General features: G+C 44.0%; 1 protein-coding gene across 1 annotated transcript in view; it reads left to right on the top strand.

The window, feature by feature from the left end:
- Window positions 1-12183, top strand: part of DDX31 (DEAD-box helicase 31) — a 50693-nt gene that overhangs the window by 14672 nt on the left and 23838 nt on the right. Inside the window, 2 exon segments of the mRNA XM_074891324.1 lie at window positions 5768-5818; window positions 7887-8026. Coding sequence (XP_074747425.1) covers window positions 5768-5818; window positions 7887-8026 — 191 coding nt within the window.

The following is a 12183-nucleotide window of genomic DNA, read 5'->3' as shown; positions in this document are numbered from 1 at the left end:
TTTGCAAACTGTTACATGGTCTTTTGCTGCAAGGTACCATATACAGAAAAAGTGTCTGTCTTATACAAGAGGCCTCTAAGTATTTTGCATGGTCTTATGTCTGGAAAAATTCGTTCATTTGAAGTTGGAACCTTGCCCTCTACATGCAGTCAGTAGAACGCAATCCTAATTTGTAGTATGCCCCATAACTGCCAGGTAAATTGGATGTAATGTGATATTTCCCATCTTAATGACTACCCCAAGGTTAAAAACAAAAACCTGCAGGGATGGAAGGGAAGCCCAACCAGAGAATGGTGTCATTAGAAATGCACATGCTCTGCTGCTCTCCATGCTTTGCCCTTCAAGCTTCCTTCAGGGGTGCTGAGGGAGAAATTGTTGTCCTCCACTGAAGTTTGCTGGCACCCTTGTGTTGTGGTGGCACCTTCCACTTCTCCTTTCTGACCTGTCAGTGCCACAACTAGCCTGCTGCAGTGGTGCAGAAGGCTGCACGATTTGCTCTCTAATAGTGGCAGCTGTTGATCTGAAAATGTGTGAATCTTGGCGATTTCTACCCACCGCAAACTTGTAAATTACAGCGATCGGGAGTAATTAGAGCTGAGAAACCCTCTCCAGCTCTGAAATGACTCCTGTTCTTGCAGCGCATTATTCTTAAAGGAAACTAGTTGCCATTTTTTTCCAAGTGGGGGCTGAATTTTATCTTATTTTTATGCCTGCAGTTCAAACGAGGACTGCCATGTATATAGGAGTGTTTGATTTAGCATTGCCAAATTACGTATTGTATCACCTGTAAAATTGTACTTGTTACATGCTGGTCTTGGTCCTCCTTGGGTGTACAACCTTTCAGTGATTCAATCAAGGTCAAAATGCATCTTTGCAATGCATAAGTGTAACTATAACTTGGTTTCCCTGTATATGGTGGTAATACTTAAGTGTCTCAACTGAGGAGGATAGCAAAGCTTAAATCATTCAGTGGCGTAGATTAAGTGTTTTGAAGATAAAAAGTGTTTGCTAAATTCTAAATAATAAATAGCTAAACTTTGTTATCCTTCATGCACATGCTGTCTATAACAGAGAAATTTCAGGAACATGTCATGTTACAAGACATGTTCCTGAAATTTCAGTTTAATGAGTTTGGAAAGACGGTGAATGCTCAATTTTAGACAAAGAGAAAACAGAATCATTGCAATCACTGGGATATCAGTTCTGGGTGAGACCGTTTGAAGGGGAAATGCAGCCCGTGGCAGGAAAAATCTGCCAGGAAACCTACAGCTGTTGACAAGATAGGAAGAACAATAAGTTGGATAAAGAAATCCCAGTGGATGGGATCCCCCTCTTGAGACACTGGAGATGTGGTTTGATTTCCTGCCATGCCACAGACTCCGTACAAGTGGATGTGGAATTGTGATGACAAGGCAAGTAGCCACATGTCAGCTGAGCAGCGATAGTTGTGTGTTTGCTCCTGACCTGTCATAAATGGGAGGTAACGTGAATTAATCTGGATTGCCGTGAAGAGGCTAGTGTAAGGTAATGCATCTATTGTAACCCTCCTTCGTTTCAATCTAAGCTACTGTGCATTAACTGCAAGGCAGGGATGCAAATCCTGACAGTTACAGTTACTGTGGCTCAGCTGGCACATGCTTAGCACGTTAAGCACAGTAAGTTGTGTGTCTGAGTCCAAAATCTCTCTGTGCTTCAGCTCCCCATCTGTAAAATGGGGATAGTAGCACTGTTCTATCTTACAGAGATGTTGGGAGGACAAATGCATTGAAACCAGGAGGTGGCCTGTTACCACAGTAATGGGGACCATATGGACACCTTAATATAGAGATACACTTTGCACCAGTCCCACATTACAGGTGCCTCCCCAACGCAGATGTCCAAAGGGCAGCCAGGCACTGTGACCACCTCCTGCCTCCGAGGGCATTGCTTTTTCTGACACTTTTCTTCATGCCGGCACAAATGTTCTGCAGAAAGATGGTTCTGTTCTTTTCATTGCGAAATCATGTTTTGTGCCCACAGAATTTTGAAACCTGGCTCACAAAAGAGCAACACAAATAATGTTCCTGTCCTTCCCTTGTCCCTTATGCCATGTTCTCCACCCATCTTTCCGCTCTAGTAAGCAATGGGACCTGCTGTTCCTTTTATTAATTTGCTCTATGTCATATGTATATTAATATATTCCATAAAATATTTTTGCCAGACAATATAAGCTGGCAGACAAGAAAATAAGGAAGGGCCGTGTATCTCAGAGGGTCTCATCCAGATTTATTTCTCTCTCCTTCACTGAAGTTCTTTGCGGCTTCCTTTGGGATGTGCCTTTTAAACAAGTTCATCTCTTCCAGGGAGAGAGGAAAGATCATTTGGAGATTGTTTGCTGTTTACTCAGTCACGCTAACTCATCTTGCCAGTTTTCTGGCGGCCCCAGCCAAGAGCTTTCGCCTCTGACAGCTTCTGTGCTCTCTCCTTCCTCCTCTGATTACGCAGCCCAATCTGTCACCCTGCCGACGGGGGTCTCTACCCTGCTGATGGCTTTCCACACTCGGCAGTAATGACTTTTGGCAGGCCGGGAAGGCGCGAGAGCTTCTTCCCCAGCTTGGAGAGCCGTTAGGCCCTCTCTGCCTGTTAGCTAAAGCACTTTGTGAGGTTCTTTGGTAAATAAATGAGTCATTTTAATCCAACTGACAGCCTGGCACCTGAGCAAGCTGCCTTCCATCTGTACTTCTAGGCCTCATGTAGGCAGCCAATTGTCAAGCTCAGGGCCTTCAAGACCTCACCATTGAGTGTCTTTCAAAAGCAACTTTAGCAATTTCCTTTGCCCTAATTAGATTGTGTGAGAGGGACTGAGCAAACCAAGGCCCTTGCAAAACTTTTGTGGCTGTGCTGGTTCTGGTCTTCTGCAGCAATATGCCTCGCTTTTGGTGTGGCCTTTTTGCCCTCCGTTCCCTTGCACCAACCCCTCTGTACCCCACCACCACAAGCACAGGCTGGTAACGCGAATTCTTAGAAGAAAAAATTTCAGCATTTTTGGGGATCCTCAGGTGGGTTGTACCTTGATACTGTGCCATTGTGTGACTTGGAACTGGGATCAGGGCGGGAGCGTGGTTAAGGCTTCAGATTATTGTGTATGATTCGCATCTGGGTTTTCTTTAAAATTGCCCTGTTGTAGATTATTTCTTGCTCCTGTAAGATGGTCACTTAATTCTCCCTTCCATTGCCCATTGAAAGCAATCAGCAGTGACCTGCTGAGGTGTCGTATTCTTGATTTCCCTGTTATTAAGGAGTGGTGGTGTGAGGTCATGCATGGAAAGGGGAATGCCGTCGGGGGCAGTGGGGAAGGGAGAGTAGTACATTGGAAATCTATTGGGCTTCTTGAAAGAGTACTGGCAGCGGGTTAGTGCTTCTGTGTGTGGAATAAATATAACGCTAGTAAAACTGGGTAATTGTTGCTTGAGCTGTATTCTCTTCCCTGGTAAGGTGACCCACAAGTATTTTTCTAAAGATCTGAGAAGCAAGAAGCTCATGGGCTCTGCCAGTAGAGGAAAGCAAATCAACTCAAACTTTTTATCATAATTCTACCTTGCTGCTGTCTACTAGGGTCTTTGAGGAAAAGAAGCTACAGGAGACGCAGGTGGACTGATACTGAGGAATCTTTGAGAGTTTGCAAAACACTCCAATTACCAGTAAATCCCAAGACACTTCTGAAAGAAAGCCAAGTTAAACCCCAGGAGAATAGCTGCTGATATGTGTCAGTAACAGCTGAGTGGAGTTGGTGGCATTGTGAAAGCAGTAGTGAAGACAAGGCTGATGATGGGAGAGAGCCTCCTTCTAAAATGTTGTCCCTGGCTATTTATTAGGCTTTTGGTTAACCTTTTCAGCTTTCCTGCTTGCTTTGGCAAAGGCATGTGAGAACAATACTGTCAGTGACAGTAGTTTCCCAAACAGAGGTGTTGAGAAAAGGTATCTTAGAAGAGGAGAGGAAGAATCCTGATGGATGAGAGGGATGGCTCCTGCCCCTGCTGTCTCCTCCTCCTCCCCGTGTTGGAGGTGCCTGCTCCTGACCACGGGGATGACTCGGCTGCTGTTTATTTTGGGTAAACTGACTCTGTCCCAAGGTCAGAGCCCTCTCAGCAAACACAGCCTCTCCTAGACTACTGGGTGTGAGAAAGAGCACAGTATAGGAAAAGACCAAAGACTTGTCAGCATGGAAGTATAGAACAGAGCCAGCCAGATCGGAATCAGACGTCAGCACTCCTGTCTGATCGTGCTGTAGAGTTTATAATCTTGTTATCCTGGTAACTGCTGTACACGTTCCCCGACTTGATTTATTTCCTCCAACCTCCTTTAAATGGCTTTTTGTACATCTGTTCATTCTGACTCTGGGAACAAGTCGTTTCTTAATGAGCGTGCTGGAGCGAAAGTGTATATTATTTCAGAGTGGGCGCTGTGGAAAGTGTCTCCTCTTTTACTGCAGTTGGAGCCACAAAGCAACCTGGCTAGTGCTTATGGGAAGGCCTTTGCTGCCAAAACATCAGCTTCCTAGTCTTTTAACGTGTGTGGGAGTTGCATGAAAACACTTCAGTGGGTGGCTGACACATTTTTAGTACATTAAGCTCCTGCTTACGTTCTTAATATATTCTATTTTGCAACTAGCTAAAAGATACATGTGTTCCAAAACATTTCCTAACAGAGTTAAATCTGCACACCTGCTCTGCTATTGTGCGTGGTGAATGTAAAATCCAAGGAGTATGTGAGGACATTACTAATGAACAGAAAATCAAGAAGGGAGATTGAAACCTGTTTACACTCTCTCTCCATTTCGAATAGTATTTAAACTCTCTTTTCTCTTTGAAAGAGTATGTTTTTTGAGCTATACTGGCTGTGGATAACTAAAGGGTCTCATTCAAGTCTTTCTCCAAGTTGAGGGGTTTTCTCACCAGCTGGCACATCAAATAACACTCCTGACAGCAGCCTCAGACTCTTCTTCAGGACTGAGTTTTGTTTCTCCAAATCAAAGCCAGACGGGTGAAAATCTAAGGGATTTCCCCTCTCCTTGAGCTGTCCTCCAGCTTCCTGCAGATTCTGTTAACTTGTTTGTTGGCCTTTTATTGTAGGGCCAGGTGACCTGCAAGTCATTGCTCCTTGACTTCAGACCATCACCTGGGAAACGACTAATTATTTGTAGATGGAGATCAGTGCATCTTTGGACATTCCACTCAAGGCCTAGAATCCTTGACCATTTGCTTTGTGGCCATTTTCCTTTTCATCATAAGCAGCCTGGTTTTAGTTCTTAGGCTTGCTGTGGAGAAAGGTGTGCTCAGATACAGTGTTGCCTTCCAGAGGTTTAATTCTGGTTTGGGTAGTAGGTGCCTACAAGCAGATCTGTTTTCATCAATGAAACAAACTGAAGAACCAAAGGTATCACTGCCATTAAGACAGTTGATTCTCTCAGGTATGATGTGAAGGGACTGTAGCAGACTGCTGTAATTCAACACCACTATCCTGAAATCGGTAGTTTTATATCCTCCAGGCTTTGGGCCATAGTAGTGGATTATCTTTTATTGTATTAATCTGTTAACAATATTCCTTGCATTCTAAACCTTCAATATTATTTCTGACCTTCAGTCCATCTCTCCCCAAACTAGGCACATAAAATTCCTACTTGTGTTGCCAGTTGTTTACTGGCATAATTGCCATCCCAGAAGAGTTCTTACTTTGCTGATATTTTCAAAGTATTTTTACTAAAGTAATTTCCTTATTCGTTTTAAAGGATGTTGCAGCACGTGGCCTAGACCTGCCTCAGGTTACATGGATCGTACAGGTAGGTTTGCTGTGTGCGTAGGTGTGTGCGTATGTATTAAGTGTGGTCTTGCTCAGATGAAATCCCTTTCCAGTCCAGACCCTCTTTCTGCAGTTTGCTGGTCTTTGTGCCGATGCCCACAGGTGTGGGAGATCCACGTGTTCCTGACTGCAGGACTGGGACTCAGGGTTTTGCTAGGATACAGTATTGCTATCATATCTTTGGTTTTGACAGTCTCTTTTCCTCCTCAATAACTCCAGTGTTACCAGCTGTGTAATAATATTCCACTCGCTGGGAGGAAACACCCTCTGTTTCCCTCCACAGGAAGCCAAATCTTGTGAAGTACTGGCCATTTCTCTTGCAGTTCTGTGTTTCTATTTTTCTGAGCTTGCTGGGGAGGCAGTTCCATAAGGAGTTTTAAGTGTGATCCTAATGTTAAACATTGAGTAGCCCAATAGTGTCTGTGCAATGACCTGAATGTTTCAAGCGAGGCTTTGCTGCGTTGGGGCTGGGGCTGAGTAGCTGTACGCATTCAGCTTTCAGTAGAACTGCATAGCTCAGATTTTCCCTGGGAAAAAAAAAAAAAAACCAAAAAAAAACAACAACAAAAATCCAACACTGCTGCATTGCTGTTGACAGAAATATTGTCTTTGGAAAAAAAAAAAAAAATAGAAACTAAGGGAGATGGATTGAACCTTAAAAATAGCAACCTGTCATTTCAAAGAGGAAGCTGAGAGCATGAAGCAGATTTCATTTTTATAAAAGATTTATAATTAAAAAAAGGTTAGTTGAATTGAGGAAAAACTGATCCAGAGATTCTTGTGTATCAAGTGACACCTGGGTAAAAAGAACAGGGCACAGAGCCTCCACAAAGCTTTTTAATTTCTACCTCATCCCTTCAGGTAACAAATTTGATTTTAATTTTGTGTTTTTAAAAAAGAAAGATTTTGTAGCAGCTAGCTAGTTGGAGAAGGCTGAGGAAGTGAAGTCTTTAATTCCCAGATCTGTATAGTAATATAATTTAACCAAAGATATAGTTGCCAGTGTTAGAACGCAGTGCAAATTACCTAAAGCCCTGGGAGACTTCTGTGTGTCCAGAAGGCGAAATCTCAGCTGTCCTGAGAGCTGTGTCCAAGAGCAAGGACCTGCAGGGAGCAATTAGATTGCTCACAGCATCTTACTCACACCTCTAGCCAGTAGAAACTTTGCCAGAGGGCACAGGTATAAACACTAGAGTGGGCTTTGGTTGTTGGGTTTTTTCCAGTTAAACTGCTGAGGGCTCATTTCTGAGCAGTATCTCTGTGCATGTTCATTTTTCCAGGAAGGGGGCTGGGGGGCGGCGGGGAGAGAAGAATAGGGGGAGGTTAAAGGGAGGGAAATATGTCACCCTTTATCAGATCTTGCAAATGGCTGGGCAGTTTTGATTCCCAGTGAAGTAAATGAGAGGCCCCACTATGTCAGGGGGGGCTTTAAGCAACATTTTCATAGTGCCTGATAGTTGTGCATGGGAGGACGGTTGCTACCTGTATCGTATGCTGCTGAAGGCACTTAATCCCTCATCTCTCTTAGATTTCTTCTATCCAGTAACCAGCTATGATTTGCTTTAATCAAAACAAAGCAATTTAGCCCAACTCCAAATCTTAATCCATTTTAATTTATGTCTTTTCTCCCAAATGCAGAGCAGGCAGCTTCCTGCACTGTATGGGCAGTCCTGGGGCTTTTCTTGGTCTGGGTTTTTTTTTTTTTTTTTTTTTAAGGAAAGCAAACAGGTTCCTGACGTGCCTGTATAGAAATAAAATGTAAAAGGCAAAGAGAGACACTGAGATGGGGAAACTGTCCTATTATCTGAAAGTTGGCCAATGTGTCACATTCACATGTCAAAAAACTGCTGTGGCTGAGGGGCTGAGTGATGGTTACAGGGATGAGCCCAATGGGCTCTGTATAAACAGGCCAATTCCGAGGGAGGTATAGCATGTGGGTTTTGCTAAGATCCCTTTTGTTTCAGATGAGCGGGCTGAGTGTCTCGTTTATAATTAACATGCTGTGTTCTGTTAATTCCTCCTTTCCCTTCTCATGTTCCCTTTTGAAGTATAACGCTCCGGCTTCACCTGCGGAATACATCCACCGAATCGGGAGGACGGCTCGCATTGGCTGTCACGGGAACAGCCTGCTTGTCCTGGCGCCTTCGGAGGCAGAATATGTCAGCTTGCTGGCTTCTCACAAGATTAAGTGAGTCAGAAACGCGAACAAAAGTTTCAGCTCATCCTTGCTAATTAACCTTCCATGGCACTTTCAGCGGGACTGTGTCTCGTGCAGGTTTTAATAAGAATTTATTAATTCTTGTGATCCAGGACCGGCCCCAGACTAGCAAAAGGAGAAGAGGAAAGTGTGTGAAAATCATCAGCCTGACAGATTGTGTGTGAGTGAGTGTGAGGGTGAGGGGCAGAGAGGAGACGATAGTCGGAGATCCTTTGCACTCCATTGTTATCTCTCTGGCCCTGGGTTCAAACCGTGGCTATGTGGAGATCACAAGTCAAATGAGCCTGTCAAATGCTAACTGGCCATCTGCCTGCATAGCACCATATTGTCAGAGATTGTGCTTTCTCTTCAGGAGAGATCCGGTGGAGAAATAGCTAGGGAGCTGTGGGTCATATCTGGCAGGTAATTGGCCAAGATGTGTTGTGTAAGTGGCTTGTGACAGGAATAGTAGAGGCTTTTGCAAGTGGCGAGTACCCAGTATGGTCCTGGAAGGCAATAAGGGGGGTGGACTCTGCAGACCAGAAGTGGGGTGTGCTTCCCGGCTAGCTGAGAAAGCTTCTCTTACACTGGCTCTAGCTCAGACTTGGGAGTGGGCAGTAAGGAGAGCAAGCCAGGCTGGGTAAGGACCAGCCCAGTGTGCAGTCAGCTACCTGATGGCCAACACGTGATGGGATTTTAGTCCAGCTCTGGTTGTGCAGTGGTCCTTTTGTGAAGAAAAACCACAACTTGCTGCTCAGCATTACTAGTCAGGAGTACTATCAGGTCTCAAGCCTCCTCAGCAGTCAGCTGGATATATGTGACTCCCCTTGCTCCCTGCACTGCTGTCTCTCAGCGTTTCAGAACATCAGCAAAGTAGAGTCCCTTTAGTGTTCTACTAGTGTTGATGGAGCCCTGTAAACTCATGCACAAATTAGTTCTCTCTTATTTCTTGTGTTTATGTCGGGTGGAGCTGCTTGGAGTCAAATTTGGTTTTGCATCCTTGAAACAAACAAATGTTGGCAGTAAATACAGGCTTATTCTAGGCTGTGAGCCATTTAGTGGTCTAACAAAGAGCTATCCATCATCCCAGGTAACTATCTATTAAGCAGACACCAGCAAGACATGGAGGGCTAAGCTGACAGGGGTTTTTTTCATGTAACAAACAGCACTGACATTTAAAGGTGAAATCCCACATAATTGTGAATTTTTAACTCCGAGTGGAAAGTTCTATTTTTCTATTTTACAATATTTTGGAAGTGTTGGAGGAAGGAGAGGGAAATTTCCCTCCTTTTTTTTTGTTTTAAATGTTAATGCTTTTATCCAATTTGGGGTTTTTTTAACAAGTTTAAGGAGCAGTGTCACTCACACTGCTAATTATATCTGCTAAGGAGACCTGTTGTTGAGCTAGCCATGTTCTTCGGGAATCTGTAGAAGACTGTGCTGAATGAGCAGAGGGAGGTTTATGTGAATTTTTTTTTTTTTCATCCACTTCTCAAATCAGTAGAGCCAAAGAACTCTGGGGATTGTCTTTTCTTGTATGTTTGTTTTATGTTCTTCATAAAATGTGCTGCCTCGCAGGTGAGGGACTTGCCAAAAAAAAGGAGTATAATTTGCCTTCCTTGACCCCCATCTTCAGACGGAAGAAAATGAGTGTCTAATTGGCACGGGTGGTTGATTCGGCCTGTTGGCAGTCATGTGTCCTCCGCTCTTCCTACATAGTAGCTCATGGTGTGAGAAGGGGCAACGGGATAGAAAAGAGCTGATGAATTACAGAGAAGATGCAGGAAGGCAGCTTGAAGCTAAAGGCAGCAAGTGCCATCAGCACAAATTGCCGTTACCCTTCATAAACAGAGCATTATGGTGATAATCCTGACAATTTAATTCAGTGCGAGGGCGAAAGACAGCATGTGTTGGACTGTCACTGATCCTCTTAAGCACTGATAATTTTTGTTTCTTTACCCTAAGTCTTTGTAGCTTTTGACTTGGACTGCACAAGTTACTGGAGTTTGCATTTTTTTATTCTTTGCTTAATTTTTAAATCTCTTGGGTTTTGTTGAGGATGGATGTGTGTTGTGAATTTTTTTTAATTTGTTTTTTCTTTTTTAAATGAAATTCCTGCTGGGTTTATTGAAATGTAAATACTTCATAAAATATGTATTTCTAAGAAGACAAAGCATGAGATGGGTCCCCGCAGCCTTCAGCTGGTGTAAATGAGCAGTGCCGTGCTGATTTACAGTAGATGAGGATCTGACCTAGAGTTTTTTCTTAAGCCCCTCCACCCACCCCAGCATGCATGGGAGTAAGTCCAGAAATGTTGAGAGTCGGAAGTAATGAGAGCAGACGTGGCTTTGTTCCTGGATGAAAATCCACTTCGGAATTAGGGATGACTGCCTTTGAAATTGGAAATCGCTCGCAATTAATTTTCACCGGTACCTGAAGCCTCTCCTTGGCTTCCACTGTGGAAAAGCAACGTTAGCCTTTGCCAAAACGATCTCACTTTGGCTCTGCTGAGATCAGTAATTCCCGTTGGGGCTCAGGAAAGCTGCATGCCTCTCTGCAACTTTCTTTTCGGTCTTTGTGTGGCTTGAAGTTGTGGCTCCTGTACCTGACTGTACATGTGTACGTGCATGCACGTGCACACTCATGTTTTCTGTACATTTCCTCTTTTCTTTTTTCTTTTTTTTTTTTTTAAAGGTTAGACTCCGAAATGTTCTGTCTCGGCTCTAAACGTAACTAACAGATTTTCCTTCAAAGGGAGGAGGCAAGAAGCAGAAGAAAGTCAGTGAGGTTCACTTTTTTTTTTCCCTTACATCTCTTTTAGTTCCTTCAACTGCAATCTAGCAGCGCCTGCCTCGACAGCTATCAGATAATTTCTTTATCTCCTAACGGCGGCCTAACTAATTTATAAAGGAAAACGCATCACCGTGAAGGCACGAGTCATTTCTCTCCCTTCTCTACGGTTGTGCTTGCCCCCCTCCCCTGCTCCCCTCACATGATGCTCCCCGCTGTGAACCAAGTTCGCATATCTGTTAGGCTGCGAGCTGGCAGCGCGCCAGGCGAGAGGAGGATCGGAGAGGGGGTGACATCTCAGACAAATCAATGTCAAAGGTTTGACGTTTTCATTCATAGCGGTGTCAAAGGAACCTTTGGGGGGGATGGGGAGGTATACTTTTCTCTTGCTTAAGTGGTTGCCATTTATGTTTTAATTTACTGTTATACTTTTCAAAACCAAACAGAGAAACCCTCAGTTGTCTTTTTATGCTCCATTTCCCTTTCCTCCATCACTCCCCCCGCCTTTCTCTGTATCCTCTGCGGAGGAATCTGCTACATCGTGAGTCCCAGCTGCACAGCAATGGGGCTTGTCTCCCATATAGGATATCTTCTGGCCACACTGGCCTGTACCTTCCAGGCTGGATGGCTATTCCTCTGGACCATCTCTTTTCCTGTCCTTATGTTGTGGTGGTGAGCTGGCTGAGGTTGAAGAGGCAGATTACAAAAGTAAAGGTATTTGTTGCTTTAACTGGGAAGGACTGGGGAACGGGTGAGGATCACGGTATGGCAAAGATTCCTCCGTTCCTCCTAGCCAGGTTTTTAGAGATCTTTGAGGGAAAAGCAAGGGGATAACCTTGTTGTTATGATTTCTTTCTGTACTTTACAAATTGAAGAATATCAGCAATGCTTCCTCTCAGAAACCACATACATCTTTCTGACCATCTGAGATTCAGGACGCTGAGAACTGTTGGACCCCCAAGATTTCTCTCTTCCTTAGACTGATGTAACCCCAAATGATCTCCTTGGCTTCCATGTAGTATTTATGATTTATTTTGGTATAAAAAGGAAAAGAATCTCTTTTCTAGAGATGACCTTTGCCCATTGCTGAAAATTTGGGCCCACAAACTGTAGCTTTTATCATCTGAGTAATTCCCTTGGAAATGGGACCCAGTTTGGATGCAGCTGTAATATTAATGGCCTGGAGCTGCACAGCTGTTCCTGTACTGTCACCTGGTGTGCGTGTGCCCCACAAGACAGTGTTAAAGAGGATGAAGAATTTCTAGTCTCCTGTAAATGCACCTCTAAGTAGGACCACTCACTTTAAAATGAAGCAGGTTTGTAAGCGTTTCCAGTATCTGGGCCATAACAGGACCCAG

The sequence above is a fragment of the Strix uralensis genome, chromosome 21 (genome assembly GCF_047716275.1).
Source record: "Strix uralensis isolate ZFMK-TIS-50842 chromosome 21, bStrUra1, whole genome shotgun sequence".
In the NCBI taxonomy this organism is placed as follows: Eukaryota; Metazoa; Chordata; class Aves; order Strigiformes; family Strigidae; genus Strix; species Strix uralensis.
Note: the sequence above shows the minus strand (reverse complement) of the source record. Positions and strands in the feature narration are given on the sequence as shown.